Source organism: Bactrocera dorsalis, chromosome 1 (assembly GCF_023373825.1).
Source record: "Bactrocera dorsalis isolate Fly_Bdor chromosome 1, ASM2337382v1, whole genome shotgun sequence".
In the NCBI taxonomy this organism is placed as follows: Eukaryota; Metazoa; Arthropoda; class Insecta; order Diptera; family Tephritidae; genus Bactrocera; species Bactrocera dorsalis.
In genome coordinates, this window is record NC_064303.1 from 10,204,375 (window position 1) to 10,221,667 (window position 17,293).

Consider the following 17,293-nt stretch of genomic DNA (forward strand, 5'->3'; position numbering starts at 1 on the left):
GACAGCTATATGCTATAGTAGTCCGATATCGGCCGTTCCAACAGCGGAGCAGCTGCTTAATCAGAAAATGGCATGTGCAAAATTTCAGATCGATATCTCAAAAATTGTGGAACAAGTTCGGCCAAATATTCATATGCTATTATATTCTTATATGTACATACGTATGTTATATTTACTGATATATAATACATATACATATGTATGCACTCATACACACGTAAATGCACACGTAAATAATCACAGGTTTTCACAGAGGTATTTTACTTTCCTATTCAACACACAGGATGTCAATTAGGTGCTCATCATCACCTACATATTTAAATCCGTGATTAAAGTTGTGTTTGAATGACGCTGTGGCATCACTTATGTTTGTGTGTGTTAGTAGCGTGTCACTTCCGTTTTTACCCTAATCCGCTCCAAATTCCAAACTGAGGTCAGTTTCACACAGTTTGCTGTATTACTTAGCACACCACCATATTATTCACCTCATTCACAGGCACTTATGTAATTTGTAATATCAACTACATTTCTACCAACAAATAAATATGTTGTGAATAAGTTTGTATGCTAAAAAAAGTATACACATCATCAGCTATTCAGGTACTTATATTTGCTTTTGTAATGTGTGAAAATTTGCTGATTTTTGACGTCATTAAATCTCACATTGAGAAAAGCTCTGTTGAAAGTAATTCATGGCAATTAGATAGCTTTTGAATTCGTGTTAAGATGTTCTAGTAAGGATTAAAAAAATAATATAAAAAAAACAGGAAAAAAATTCTAACTTCAGAGGCTCCCAATTTATAAAACCTTCACAAATACAAACGCGAGCTTGATTTTTAGCGGTCAGTTTCTTCGCAGTTTGTACTGCTGCTTTGGATAATCCATGTTGAATCTCGTAGAAAGTTTTCTTGTCAAATGAAACAGTTTTCCATTTAAGGACTTAATTTTGATCGTTCAGTTTGTATGACAGCTACATGCTGTAGTGGTTCGATATCGGCGTTTCCGACTAACGAGCAGCTTTTTTTGAAGAAAAGAACGTGCACAAAATTTCAAGCCAATCGCACAAAAACTGAGGACTAGTTCGTGTATGTACAAACGGACATCGCTAAATCGATATTTCTCATCACGCTGATCAATTACTCGTATATAGCATAAACCTTGTAGGGTCTCCGTCGTTTCCGTCTGGGTGTTACAAACTTCATGACAAACTTAATACACCCTGTTCAGGGTACACTCATTCATACAGTTGTCATTATAATGTCATTATTTTCTCCTTAATGAGCGAACAGTTCTTATTCACAATTAAAATTCATATCATTTTTGCTGAATATGCAAATGATTAAATGTAATGCTGTAGTAATACGTTATTAAAAACAATTTGTAAATGAATTCACTTGATTAAATGTAATAAAAGTTGTTTGATCACACATGAAACTTTTATGAAAATATTAAAATTCCATTGCCAACTGACGAAGGAGTGGCATGTTTTCTAATTACTAGTGTTTCATAAGTAAAGCTTTTATAAGTTTATATCTTCAGAAAACCATTCTAAAAAAATTTCGTTAAAACGGAAATTTTGTGAAAAATAAACATAACCTGGCTTTTTTGCCACTCTGACTGACGTATCTCCAAAATATTCCTTCTGAACTTATCAAAAGTCGTCACAGAAAAATATTGACAACTTTATTAACGAGTGTAAAAAAATGTCGTTCACGTCTTATCAAATTAGTTGTTTCAGTCAATGTGTCGTGTGGAGCGAAGAAGAGAGGTGGCAGCTGTACTCGTATTCATGGTGGTCCAACGTCGGCGGTCTCCGCAAACGAGCACCTTATTGAGAAGAAAAGAACTTGTGGACAATTTCTAGTCGTTAGCTCAAAGTTTAGCTAATTCCTTAACTAGTTCCTACATTTTGAGCTAACGACTTGAAATTGTCGACATGAAGAACAAACCAACGGTTAAATTTTCGTCAGTTTTTCTTCAAAGCTTCAAATAGATTTCATATTATTTACGTTATTATGACAAATAATATGGTAATTTCTGAAATTTAAATGTAACAAGATATTTTCCACAATAGTTTTAAACAGAATTTCCTGTTTTTCCTTTCATCATTCAAAAATGTGTTGCATTTCTTCGTTACTTACACTTCTAATTTCCGCATTTTTTGTCTACTTAAATTAATGAAGCTTCTTCAATTACATGGAAATATGTAATGTAGACTATATCAATTAATTGATTATGTGACATGCCAGACGACCGAATGCTGCAAAAGTCAATGAGTTGCATTGTTTACATTTTATTAATGACTGCACTTGGTGTCAATGGCAATTTCACAGAAAATTATTACGTGCATGCACTTATGGCATGGGGCGCCAGATGTAGAAATTAATTTTGATTAATATCTAGCCTCTATGAAAATAATTTTAATTTAGCAAAGTGTCGGAAAAAGTTTGACATTAGAAACTGTCAGCTGTTTTAATAATGTCGAATTAAAGTAGGTTAATGTCAAACTGTAAATATGCCATATGAAGTTGGGCTAAATAGTTGTGAAAGTCAAATGAATATTAATTACTTCAATGATAGTCTTACTCTCTCTTTTTTCTTACTCTATGGCTCTTTTAACGCCTTGCTGACACTTCTCCATATCATAAGAGCATCATTTCTACTGCTGTAAGAATCTCATTTTAATTATTTTACAGCAATTACAACAAAACGCATAATAATTAAACCGGTTCATAGTAGTTTTTCAATAAACTCATACAACCATTTTGATAAATGTCGAACAATTGAATTATTTCCAGTATTACTCGACAACTATTTTAATTTTCTTTCAACTGCGACTCGAAGCGGAGAATGTCTGTATGCAAATATTACAATTTCTCTTGCATATATACTTATATACTATATACATATACATATGCTATATATATATGTATACACTATATATGTATATATTGAAAATATCTGTACTCTTGTTTCATTAATATTCACGCTCAACGAGTTAATCATACTACAGATCATTGTTGTTGATTATTGGTTAGTTGACTCGATATGGTAGGGTTAGTTGTGTGGTAGCTTAAGTGGGTGTTGTAATAGCGTAGGTCTCAAGTTCAACGCCAAATAAATACATTTCAATTAAGCTATTTATCGTCGGCGCAAAAACTGCATCATGTAAATAAGTAGACGACTATGCGCACTTAATAAAAGCAAGTTATTTAAATGAAAAACAAGAAAAAACGTTAACTTCGACTGCGCCGAAGCTATAATACCCTCTACAGGTGCGTTTTTTGAGCACAAAAAGATCTTACGTTTCATTCTGATCGGTCAGTTGGTGACACTGCTAAAAGCTATTAAAGATATGAACAATTTTTTCGAAGATTATCTTGTGAAATAAAAAAAATTTCCATGTAAGGACTTGAGTTAGATAGGAAAGTTTGTTTGTCAGCTATATACTATAGTGGTCCTATATAGGCAGTTCCGACAAATAAGCAGCTTGTCGGAGAATAAAGGAAGTGTACAAAATTCCAAATCGGTATGAAAAAAACTGAGAGGTTCGTTTAGTGCATACAGACAGAGAGACGGAAAAATAGACTGATATACATATGTAGCTAAATTGACTCAGAGTGGCATCCTGACATGTCGTTAATAGAATCTCCGACGTTTCCTTCTATGTGTTACATACTTTGACGCAAATATAATATACACTGTTTAGGGTAAAAAAATTTATGTACATTTATAGTAAAGAGGAATACATTTCATGTACATATGTATGTGTGTATGTATGTATAGTACATATACGAATTAATGTATATATGCATATGTATGTAGGCATTTTTAAAAATACATAAGCTTAACAGTACATAGCAGAAAATCATTTAGCACCCTCAAATGGCAATTAAAAAATATTAGAAATGCAACTACAGTATGTACTCCTTAAATGCAACTAATGCAATTTTATAGCTTAACTTTACTTGTGTAGGTAGGCGTTTATAGGTTTAAAAGAGTTAAAATATTATATTGGTTGAAAAAAACTTTTAATTTTTCAAAAATATTTTTAAACATTTCCAAAAATTTTTTTGCCCCCAAAATCATTTAAAAAATTTTTTACATAATTTCCACTTCTCAAAAAATTTATAAACATTGCACCTACAGTATGTACTTCATAAACGCAATTAATGCAATTTTATATCTTTACTTTATTTGAGTAATTGTATTTGTGGGGTTAAGATGAAATAAATTAAATATTTTAAAAATTATATTGCTTGAAAAATGTATATTTTAGTTTTCAAACAAATATTAATTTTTTGCATATAAAAAAATATTTTCAAATTTTCAAAAAAAATTATAAATTTTCAAACACATTTTTTATTTTTTCAATTTTTTATACGATATTTCCACTTTTCAAAAAAAAAAAATATATCAATCACTTTTTTCCACTATTTGGTCATTTATAAAAAGCAAATATTCTATATTTTAATTTTTTTTTCAATAGAAATGTAGTACATATGTACATACATATGTATGTTTTCAAAAGATTCAATTTCAGACTATATTTTTCATATAAAATTTTTTTTGCCTTTTTTACGCATAAAATCTTCAAATTTTAAAAAAATATTAAATTTTCAAAAATATTTTTTCCCCAAAATCATTTTAAAAAATTTTTTCATTTATAAAAAGCAAATATTTAATATTTGTAAAAAAGTTTGTTTTCATAAGATTTAATTTCAGACTATATTTTTTATATATAAAAAATATTCTTTTTTATGTGTACAAAATTTTCTATCTTCAAATTTCCAAAAATATATCTTTTGTCTCTAAAATCATTTAAAAAAACTTTTTTTTTAATTTTTTCGCCTTAAAAAAAAGTTTAACTTTATTTGCACTTAAAAAAAATTCTTTATTAATATTTATTATTTGTAAAAAAGTTTTTTTTTTCAAAAGTTTTAATTTCACACAATATTTTTCATTAAAAATCTTTTTGTTGAAATTTTTTTTTAACTTTCTTTTGACAAACTTCCCACTTATCAAGTACCTACTGTATTTTCTCACATTTAAGTGCATTTGCCTTATTTTTGTTAGTTATCTTAATGTTTTTATGCATTCATTGGAAAAACAACAGTAACAATGACAAATAGGTAATGCAATATTTTTAACGCCAACGCATTAGAAATTGTTTAGCTTCATTAATGTCAATTAACCTGTTAGCAAAACGCTTGAGCGAAGCATATACTATAATCCGCTTTCCTATTGATTATACATATATGTATGTATGTACTACCGTATACAAATCTATTGTTCATGCAAACAAATATTTTTATGGTGTGAATATTACTTTACACACTTTCCAATTAGTATCTATTAAAATAATTATTCAGCATTGCGTAGTACAATGCCATATGATCTCTGGTTAAACCCTGTAGGAAAATTTGCTGAGCTCGCTTGAGTATTGATTAACTTACATATCAGAAAAAACATATGATAGTATAATTCTAAATATCCATGATTAAGAATTTTTGATTTTTTTTCAATTTTTCATTCAATTTTACTGCCTATTTCTGCCTAACTCTTTCTGTTTCATATTAGCAAATCATTTTTTCAAGTGAGATAGAGATACTCAAAGGCAATAATTTAGAAAGAATTTAGATAAAGCAAGAAAACAGGCTTCACTGAAACAATAGTACTCTTCACAGATGCATTTCGATTATATATAGTATCTCATACAATGACCGAGCAATTATAAGCATAACAAGCACTGAATCCACATACTGGTATACTGTAAGTAAAAGTTTCAAATGGAATTTAAAATTGTTTTATTTGGGAAGTAGGGATGGCTGTAGTTCTATTTCGCCCATTTTCATACTTTTACTTAAGAATATACGAAAAATGCCACATTCTAAATTTAGTCGAAATTGGTTGAGCACGTCCTGAGATATGTGATGTTGCGTAAAAGTGGCCGGTGCCACCACCACCGTCCGATTTTGGTTCCTTTAAGGGGTTCTACGAGGGCTGCTATATATATTTCTGGCCTCATAATGAAAATAGGCATATTTATCAACGAAAATGTTTTTTTTTCCGTTGGATTTGGCTCGTCTTGGAAGACCAACACGGTCGATTGCTGTTTTGTTTCGGGTTCATACGCATAGATCCACGATTCGTCACCTGTGAAGATCTTATAAACATCTTTTGAAGCACCGCGATCGTATTTTTTCAGCATTTCTTTACACCAATCCACACGAGCCTTTTTTGAGCGATTGTCAAATTGTGCGGGATCCAACGAAAACAAACCTTTTTTACGGCCAGGTGTTCATGCAATATCGAATGTATGCTGGTGGGAGAAATGCATAGGCATGCCTCTATCTGAAGGTATGTTACATGACGGTCTTGCATTATCAGTTCACGTACGGCATCGATGTTTTCTGGCACAACGGCTGTTTTTGGACGACCTTCACGGAATTCGTCTTTGAGCGAGCGTCGGCCACGATTGAATTCGTTGTACTAGTTTTTCACAGTGCTATAGGATGGTGCTTCATAGCCATACAAAGATTTTAGTTCATCGATGCACTCTTGTCGTGATAATCCACGTCGAAAGTTGTGAAAAATGATCGCACGAAAATGTTCACGAGTTAATTCCATTTTTGGGCCGAGATGAATTTTTTAATTCCCTGTAAATAAAACAATTCACGATTAAATGACAAAACGTTCTGAGTGATATTATGCTAAAAAATGTCAAACTTTCCAATGGAAATGTCAGATTGCACCTGGCAACACTTAGTGTTGCCTAGTCCAGAAATATACGAGCAACCTACGTATACCTTTTTTAATTTCAAAAAATCGAATTTTTGTATTGCTTTATCTTAAAGAACAACTCCTTGAGAACATTTTCATAGAGATTCGAGCAGTAGAAAAAAAGTCACATCACTTCTAACTTGAACTGAACTTGAAACTTTAAACGCAAATATCTCGAAATGGTGTTTTTTGAAAAATTACTTTGCGGTGACATGGATTGGCGGAAAACTACTGAACCAATTTTCTTCAATTTTTTTAAAAATGTACGTAATGAAATTTTTCTGTGCTTGAATGATCGACTATTGACGCACAAACTTGTTTTTCGCCGAAATGAATTTTTTAGTGAAATTTCTAGTGACCAAAAAGTTAATTTTTGGCATAAAACGTTCCCGTGTGCACAAACAAAAAACAAATCATAAGAACGATCGTTCAAGCACAAGGAATTACACTTAACTAATGAAATTTGTTTACTTTTATGGTTTCAGTTGACTTGTTCGAACTGCGGAATTGTCACCGCAAGGCTCTGCCAAAAAAGGCCTCTAAGGGAAACAGCCACCCCTTAAAAACTATTTGACAGTTTCCAAGAAATTTCGCACAAACATTGTTAATAAAGTGAACTATCCAAAAATAAAAACATTCGTGTAATGAAATAATTGCTACATACCTAAAAAAATCCAAACTTTCCTTTTTTTCTTCGATAGGAGCATTACATTTTTTCGAGGGGCGACACCCACTTCTCCAAAATTTTTTACCCACAGATAGACAGACACTCAGACAGTCACCCGGGTTTCAACTCATCTCGTTTGGTTTTGAGTGATACATACAACCGTTCGGTAAAGAAAACTATAATACTCTGTAGCAACAGGTTGCAAGAGTATAAATATTTTCTAAAGGGAACTTAAAACTTTTAGTTGAACTTTGTTATTCTTTTAGTAAACAATTAATGTGTTGAATGAAAGTGTTTACTAAAGGTTACTTACTTTTGCTATTATCATGATTTTTGAATTTTGTTTTATTTAGACGTATTGACTAGCTGTGAGGTTGGTATAGTATGGATGTAGTATGCTTGTGGTTATTTATTGCGATAGTAAGGCAGTCATTAACAAAGATAGAAAATTATGTGAAATTCCGTTCGACTCACCCAAATATTAAAATAACCGCAAATTTTTTAGTGTTTCGCAATTTTGTTTGCTGGTAACAAAACTGTAATTATTAATGCCTATATCCATGTATACACAAATATATGTATATATAAATATATAGACATATATGTATAAACAGCCAGCTCAGAAGGCTTTTGCTTTCATGTGTATGTATGTCTCTTTCGAAAATCATATATTTATTACCCTGCTTTTATATTGATTTTCTACTGTCGAAGTACATACTCGATTGCAAAATCTTATCGCTGAAAAACAAAGTTCATAACCTGCTAACTTATTGTTGCGCTGCAAACACTTGTGAGAAGACAAGCCCCTTATTCTTATTCATGAAAATAGACCATACACAGGCATTATATGATATGCGAGTATATTTATGCGTGCATGTGTCAGTACAAAAATAGTTTATGCATCTTTTTGTGTTGTGTATGCAATTTTGTGTGTCTCGTGTTTTGCTAAAATTAAAATTCTTTTACAAGTATGTATGTATTCAGGGTCATGTTTCTTTGTTTAGCTTATTTATATAATATTAAAGTAAAAGTTGTTGTTTCTGTTGATCATTAAATATTGGCTGATTTGGATCTACGGAGATTAATTGTCTCGTCCGAAAAAATCAGGGATGGGCTTCGGTGTATAAGAATATGTCAAAGTTACGAAAATTAGAGACACAGCTGAATTTATCTGAGTTTACAACAGCGCGCTTCCTCTTCGCTGTTTGGCGCCAATTCGATCTTTTCAACGGAGTGGAGGTCTTCCTCTTCCTCTGCTTCCCCTAGCTGTCACTGCGTCGAGTACTCTCAGAACTGGTGTGGAGTGGACCTAGCCAGCGTAGCTACTGTCTCTTGTTTCGTTGAACTATGTCAATGTCGTCGCTTATCTTGTACAGCTTATCGTTTCAGTAACCGCGGTATTCGCCATTGAAAATGCGCAAAGGACTATAAATCTTCCGGAGAACATTTCTCTCGAAAACTCGTAATCCCGACTCATCAGATGTTGTCATCGTCCATGCCTCTGCAGCATATAGCAAGACGGCGAAGATGAGTGACTTGTAGAGTATGGTCTTCGTTCGTCGGGAGAGGGCTATACTTCACAATTGGCTACTCAGTTCGGAGTATTACCTGTTGGCAAGAGTTATTCTGCGTTGTATTTCAAGGCTGATGTTGTTGTTGGTGTTAATACTGGTACCAAGGTAGACGAAATTATCTAGGACTTTGAAGTTATGACTGTCAACAGTGACATGGGAACCGAGTAGCGAGTACGACGATTGTTTGTTTGAAGACAGGAGATATTGTTCACAACCAGACCTATACGCTTTGCTCCCTTCTCCAATCTGTGCACTCTTAAAGAAGATTTACCTGCTCTATTTAGCGCTGCAGCTCGTAATATTTGCTCGAGCAATAGATGGAAGAAGTTAGGCGACGAGCGGTCTCCTTGTCTGATACCACGCTTGATGTCAAACGGCTCGGAGAAGTCCTTCCAGATCCTGACGGAGCTATTAGTGTTGCTCAACGTCCTTACACAGCCGTATTAGCCTACCAGAGATACCAAGTTCAGGCATAGCCACACTGATAAAGTCCAATCAGTTTGTTGAAGGTGGTCTTTGATCTTTCACACAATACGCTCGACACAATTTTTGGTATATGGAGACTCAACTTACCATGAATATAAAAGAAGATTATACCAATCTAAGAAAGAAACATATTCAATATTATATTTGGCTTACACCTGCATTTCATATGGACAGCGCGAGTCAAAGAATATTAGGTAATTCTTTTATAGCTTCTTGAGTTTTCAATATAGTTATAAAAAAAACATACGTAGGGTTTTATTCAAGCCTCTTTAATAGTCTCCCTTTCGCATATAAAATGTAATTTTTCATCCAATAACGTTAAGCTAACCATTCCTTTACAGACGAGCCTAATAATAGTATACTTCAAATGTTGCTAACCACTTTTTTCAGTGATTCCATACAGTGCTCTCGTGGACTTACTTACTTATATGCCTACCCTTGGAATAGTTTTATTATATTATACATATGTGTATATTTTTTCTCATTCGTATTTACCATAAGTCGTCATCTTCATCCGGTTTAAAAAAGCTGCTAGGGGTTACTTTTCACACAATAATTCCGCTAGCTTTTGTCGCGAAACATAATGGACGCACTCAACTAAAAATGTCGAAATATGCAATTCACTGTAAGTTTGTCTATATGTGCTACTAAGTGTTTGTCGTGATACTTCCGATGATCAAAAACGCGATCGCTGACACCTGCTCGTGTCCCCATTTAACCGATTAACACACATTCGCAAAGCGATCGCATATAATTTGACGGCGCGCCCAAGCCATACGACTGTGAGCGAGTAGAGTATATCAATTCTACATTCGTATTGGTGTAACAAGGGTGCAAAATCCATATGTGTGTGTGTGTGTTGGGTGAATGCGATCACACGAATATTTAGAACGGTTAATTGACGACAAAAAACAACGGTCAATCGTTAGCATCCACTCAGTAAACCTACGGTGAACGATCCAACGTGCCAACGAGCTGCTGGCAAACGACCACTTTGCATAAGTGGAAAATTTACTGCGTGCGATTATAGTCGCGTTCGGTCAGTCATTCGGTAAAGTAAACGAAATATTTTGTGTAACGGCGCACCAATGTTCCTTTGTGTTGAATATGTGAGTGCGGTTAATGCTTAAGGCAGAGCCTTAAGGATAATAAATGCAATTTTTATGTTAATGAAATATTTTTAAAGAACTTTGTATAGAACGAAATAAACAAATTAAAAAATAATAAACACAAAAAAATAAAAAAATTAAAAAAAAATTAAAAAAAATATATATATATACATATATATTTAAAAAATATTAAAAAAAGTTTATAAAAATTTCTCATAAGAAAATTTTCATTTTTGTTTTGTCAACAGTTTACAATTGCACATCGAAGGTGTTCATAACATTTTGTGTTTGTGTGCATGTGCGCGCGTACATGTGTGTGTGCTTTTGATCCTTGCGCACAGCTGATAAGCAGCTTCTAGTCGAAAACGCAAAGCGGTTCTGCCAAATTTCACTTCCTTATTATACGTTTTACTTATCAAAGTCACAAATAAACAGAAGAATCTATACAAAATGACGCGACCGAAGGAGGATTCGAAGTTCAAAGCATTCATGCGAGAGAACTCGCTTACCATGCTCACGGTAACCGGTGTGTTCCTTGGCGGTTTTGTCGGTTTTATCATCAAGAACAGCACAGGCGAGTGGACGAAGCGTGAGATTATGTACATATCCTTTCCCGGTGAACTTTTCTTGCGGTAAGTATGCCTAATATTGGGTAGTCTTTTCGTATTTTTAATCAAACTTCAACTTATTTTTTGTTTTTTTAGTATTTATAATGAACTTTAATGAACCAAATATGTACCATTTTGGTCGACCATCTTTGCCATTTTTCTACTAGAGACATTATTCCATCAGTGTAAAACTTTTCTGGTTTCTCGGCGAAAAACTGCAACAAGTATATTTTACAGGCTTCTCTTGAAGCCTACTTTACTCTGTTAAGGGAGTTCTGCATTGACCGAAACAAATGCTAGTCCGATGGTGTTAGGTCAGGGCTATATGGTGGATGCATCAAAACTTCCCAGTCAAGCTCTCCCAATTTTTTCCAAGTCATCAAAGATGTGTGTGGTCTAGCATTGTCCTACTGGAAGATTAAGTCTTTTTGTTAATTAGTTCTGAGTGTTTTTTCCGAATGCTTGCTTCAATCTCATCAGTTGTTGACAGTAAAATGTAGAATCAATCGTTCGACCAGACTCGAGCAGCTCATAGTGGATGATTTCTTTAAAATCCCACCAAACACTCAGCTTTCGAGGCATCAATCCCGGTTTTGCGATCATTTGTTGAGCTTCACCACGCTTGGACCAGATATCATGGTTCGCACATTATTGTCGTATTTGATCCAATTTTCATCTCATGTTGCCATTCGCTTAGAAATGGTTCGATTTCATTTCTTTTCAGTAAAGAATCGCAGATGTTAATTTGGTCCATTAAATTTTACACAGAAAATTCATGTGGTATTCAAACATCGAGCTTCTTTTTGTAGCCAGCCTTCTTGCTTTTAGCAAAAGTCCAACAAAAAAGTTTTCCAAGCAAGGTTTGGATTTTGATCGATTATTTTGTATGACACTTATAACCTCTAGTCGTCCGATAATGGTGATGTTATGTATACACATTTTCAAACCAATATCTTAAAAACCATACTTAGTGACTAGTTCGCGCATGTATATACAGACAGACGGTCCTGACGAAATAGACTCAGCTCATCACGGTAATTTTTATATATTATTTTTGAGCCTTAAGTCCATGTTATACTTCTATAGATTAAAATAAAATCTCTCTTAAGTTCTAATCCTTAGAAAATCTTATAAATCATAAGTTTTAAGAACCATACAAATTTAGAAACCCAGTAACCAAATCTTTTTATTGTGTCAAGCCATTGTATTAAACCATCATTTATGTAAAGGTCTAATTATTAATTAGACTATCAGTTTAAAAGACGTACTTAAGCAACCAAGGAGCTTACTGGAATCTGGAGATAACAGTTATAAAATCCTCTCTTGGAATTAAGTGGTATTCTTTAGTATCAACTAGCTTATCACTAAGCGTCCAAAGTCAGCTAATTTCATATTTGAATTTGATAAATCCACCTCTGGAGTTCTGCCACTTAAAAACGTGCCATAAATCTATAAGTCCCCTTGTTTATAAGGTTTAGTGTATGATGAGCGCTATCAAACATATAAAATAGTTCGAGTGGTTCTAATGATCCAACTATTGAGATATTGAAGGAAAATAACAACAAGGGATATATCCCAGTATTTCATCTTTAGGACATGACTTGGTTATCACAATCAATCGTTCGATATTAACAGTTAGTTTCAGCTAAAAAAATTATCATTTTACTATAACTATTTTCGAAATTCGGTCCAATATTTGGAAATTAAATAAAACTACATATTTTTAAGACCTAAACATAAAGTATACAATAAACTTCTGTGGATGTCTAGCTGAACGGTATATTGAAGAAAAATAACTCCAAGAAGTACTAGTATACACATACATATAGAAGATAGAATAGAGGCATAGATGTATTAGAGAGAGAATTTCGTTCTCAAGATTTAGCTAGATCTAGATCAATCAAACCAAATACCTTGTATCGGTTCAAGCTTGAAATCAACAACTACTCTCAACAGAAAGAATGATTATTTTGAGACTTACTACAAAAACTCGATCTAACTGAACTTTTCGTAAACAAAAGGTTTCTCTAATCTATTAATAGATATTCTCATATATCAGCAGAAGAGCTTATGCTTAGAGATAATAGAGATCACAGGATTCTTTAGAAAATCTAAATTTTCCATTTTAGCAATCCACTGTTTTGTCTATACAAATTTCGGACTGAAACCCAAATTTATAAGAGCCAAACACACAGTCTTTATCCATAATAGTTATAATAGCTTGTCTCAAGATTTTCTTGGACCTCTAAGCAATCACTACTATTACCTGTGAAAATACAAACAATATATAACAAATGTTCTACCATATTTTTTAGCATGCTGAAATGCTTAATTGTGCCATTATTGGTTTCATCCATAACGAGTGCCATTGGTGGACTCGATCTGAGTATGTCGGGGAAGATTGCTATACGGTGAGTGAGAACGAAATGCATGTAAACCTCTATACGATTTTCATATGCTTAAATTATATTCTTTATAGCGCCAATGCTTATTATTTTCTCACAACAATCTCTGCCGTCGTTTTGGGCATTTGTCTGGTAACAACAATACGACCTGGACAGGGTGCAAAAATCGTGGAAGTGCGCACTGAATCTGTGGATAAAGCATCGAAAGTCCTAACCCCTGATACGCTTATGGATTTAGTGAGGTAAGTGGTGATATGAAGCGTGAGAGTATTTTTTGAATAATCTTAACTGTTTACAGAAATATGTTTACGGATAATATCATCCAATCGACAATGTTTCAGGTATGTAACATGGTATATTTTTATACTCTTGCAACATGTTGCTGCAGAGTATGACAGTTTTGTTCACCTAACGGTTGTACGTATCACCTAAGATTAATCGAGTTCGATATAGGGTTACATATATAGAAATAAATAGGATGACGAGACGAGTTGAAGTCCGAGTGACCGGCCGTCCGTCCCTCCGTCCGTGCAAGTTGTAATTGGAGTAAAAATTAATATATCTTTATGAAACTTGGTATCCTTGGCAAAAATAGTACGAATCCGTTGATTGGTCGTAGTCAGACCACTGCCACGCCCACAAAACGGCATTAGCTGAAAACGTATAAAATGCCATAACAAAGCACTAAATTAAGAAATAAAACTCTAATTTGGCACAGGGGAACGCAGTAGCAACGGGCACATGTGGGCAAAAAAGATTGAAAAAGTGGGTCCGTCCCCGTCTTCTAACAAGTTTAAGTATCTAGTAAACCACTAAAGCTACCACAACCAAATTTGCCCCGCAAAAATATTAGAACCTCTAAAGCACAATAAACCACCTTCGAGATGTTATGAGAGGGCCGGTGTGAAAATTGGACGATTGGAGTGGCACCGCACACTTTTGGTGAAATCACATATCTCTGACTTCGACGAAAAATCGGACTACACTTGTGACCGAAAATTGCCCAAATCCATCTACAATTGTTCAAGACGATACGCACCGAATATGTGGACCCCACCGCCTATTGTTGACTGTTTATCGAAAAAAAATCGGTTAGTGTGTGAGATATCTAATTAAAATTCAGGGAGAAAGCTTTCCTGATGGTAGTGTATTTGTATATTAAAAATGGGTTGAATTGGGTCAATACTTCCCTGAGCCTACATTTTCGAACTTCCGGTTGACGTTATACTGTATAAATCGTCAAATATTTGAGTTATCTCAATGAAAATTACAGAACGTGTTTTACTAAAATAGATAAAAATGGGCAAATACTTGACCTAGCCCCCAAATAACTAATATCAGGATTTTCGAACATCCGGTTGATTTTACTTCATATGATTGGTGAATATATGTAAGGGATCTTAATGAAACTTAGGAAACAAATTTTTAGTATGTGGCATGATCAGTAATAGTTAGTCGATACTGCCCGAACTCCCATATACTACATATAAAGATATTCCTTTTTCTAAGAAATCTTATGCCGAATAGCTTCTGGTTGACGTTTTGCACTATCTGAGTCGTAGCCATGGCCAACATTTGAAAGAGATAATCTTCAAACAATAAATGCCAGAGAATGTTCTTTCGAACAACCAGCGGACTTTACTCCATATGATTAGTGGTTGTATATCGGTCAGTGTACGAGATATATATATAGTATATGTATATATAAAATCGCATGGATTTCGGACCTCCGTTTTTACACCTTAAGGTATTTCAATTGCTTTGATTCCAGCAAGTTGCAAGAGTAGAAAATGTTCGATCGCACACTAACTTAGCGCTTCCTTATTTGTTAGTGATAATATGGTACGATCGAGCAATTGTGGGTGTTAAAAAACAATTATGCTATTATATGTATGTATATACGAAAAATACATTGTAATCAGGAAATAACAGTTAATTAGCAATACTCTCTCATATTACACACTATGCGATAAAAGTATGTGCCTAGTATATATATATGTAACTAGTATATATATATTTCTGTCCCCATCAACTAAGCTACACATATTACAAATGCCTACAAAAAAAGCGCGCTAGTGGTACACAAATAACGGTATAATATATTAGTGCACATGCGAATAGCGAATCTGCACTGCTATCAATTTATTTACAAATTATCCAATTTACGACCGCATGCTTAATTTAACCGAAGTTGATAGTTGGTGGAAGAATGTTGAAATTTGAAAAATAAAATACCAAACACGCACAAATAATATATGTAAATTAAATTGGTATTGCTTAGCAAGAATTGTGAAAAAAAATTACGATTATGTATGTGGAATAATACAAGTACTTACCTAATTTGAGTGTAAGCGCTCGAGTGCTGTACTAAGTATTGTATATTGCCAAAGCGAAGTATTGTCTAGCGATCGCCTTCACTTGTAAAATGCTGAGATAATTTTTAGATTTTGTAATTGTACGTAATGGTACTCAAAATGGACTATAACTTGAGCAACAACAAATTTCAAGTACTCCATACTGCTTAGAGATAATCAGGGTAACCTATTTCGATGAGATAATCAGTTATGAAATTAATTCAAACGAATAGATCCTCGTTTTCTGATATAACCAATTTTGTGGAGTAGATTGTAAATAGTTTCATACAAATAACCTTCAAGTCGCATTTATATATACATATATATCTGTATCTATATATGTATATGTTATGGAATGTCCGATTTTTCCTCCTAAGCATTAAAGGATGATCCATTCCGAGGTATTTCCTACTTTATTAAAGAATAATACAGAAACTTTAAATTTAATAGGCAATGTTTATTATTATTCGAAAGAACATTTTTTGGTATTTATTTTTTGAATATTCTCTATTTCAAATATTGACCGAGGCTACGTCTCAGATGGTCTACCCGTTGAGTCCAATTTTCGATGACTCTTTTGAGCTTTTCGTCTGGTAACTGACGAATGATACGGGCGATGTTTTGCTCTAAGGCCTAAATCGAAGCGGGATTGTCCGCATAGACTTTAGATTATACATATCCCTACAGAAAAAAGTCTAACTGTGTGATATCACACGATCTTGATGGCTTATGGACGGGCTCAAAATGTGAAATTATCTGCTCATCGAAGTGTTCTCTTAATAAATCCATTGACTGATGCGCTGTGTGGGAAGTGGCGCCGTCTTGTTGAAACCAAATGTCGCCGAGATCACGAGCTTCAGTTTCAGGCATCATTACAAACATAATATACCCCGTTTCGAGCATAAAAATAAGGAAAGAAATATTAGTTTTCTAGAATAACTTAGATTTAATGATTTCTCCCCCGGCTCACCATTTTATTTTTCGAGTTTTACTTTCTTCCATTCTTTCATTTTTACGAAAAGCTTCACTATACCTTACTATTTCCGTCCACGAAAGACAAAAAAATCGTCATTATGCAAATGTTACATACATATTTACAAAAATAAGCTTCTCTCACCCTTTCACATGTACATTTGATCTCATCATGTATTGTGATACCATTTACATTATTCACCCTATGAGTTGCTAGTGCTTAGTATGTAGACTGCCTGCTGCGCTACTCATCTGTTCATATCGTATTACGAGTACAAATTGAATTACTTAATCAGCATGATATCCAACTGGCGCATGAGCAGCTCTGACTACAG

At 33.7% G+C, this 17,293-nt stretch overlaps 1 protein-coding gene across 5 annotated transcripts in view; it reads left to right on the forward strand.

Annotated features, from left to right (window-relative positions):
• The window catches only part of LOC105222169 (excitatory amino acid transporter 1), a 52,030-nt gene that overhangs the window by 25,097 nt on the left and 9,640 nt on the right, over positions 1 to 17,293 (forward strand). For 2 of the 5 annotated variants that reach the window (XM_049450823.1, XM_049450860.1), the window contains exons 2-5: positions 10,868 to 11,251; positions 13,543 to 13,638; positions 13,707 to 13,874; positions 13,931 to 13,973. In XM_049450823.1, the coding sequence (XP_049306780.1) occupies positions 11,070 to 11,251; positions 13,543 to 13,638; positions 13,707 to 13,874; positions 13,931 to 13,973 (489 nt within the window). In that variant the 5' untranslated portion in view covers positions 10,868 to 11,069. Of the gene's footprint in view, positions 1 to 10,467; positions 10,620 to 10,867; positions 11,252 to 13,542; positions 13,639 to 13,706; positions 13,875 to 13,930; positions 13,974 to 17,293 lie in introns of those variants that run through there. The other 3 variants (XM_049450944.1, XM_049450987.1, XM_049450903.1) reach the window with 2 other exon arrangements.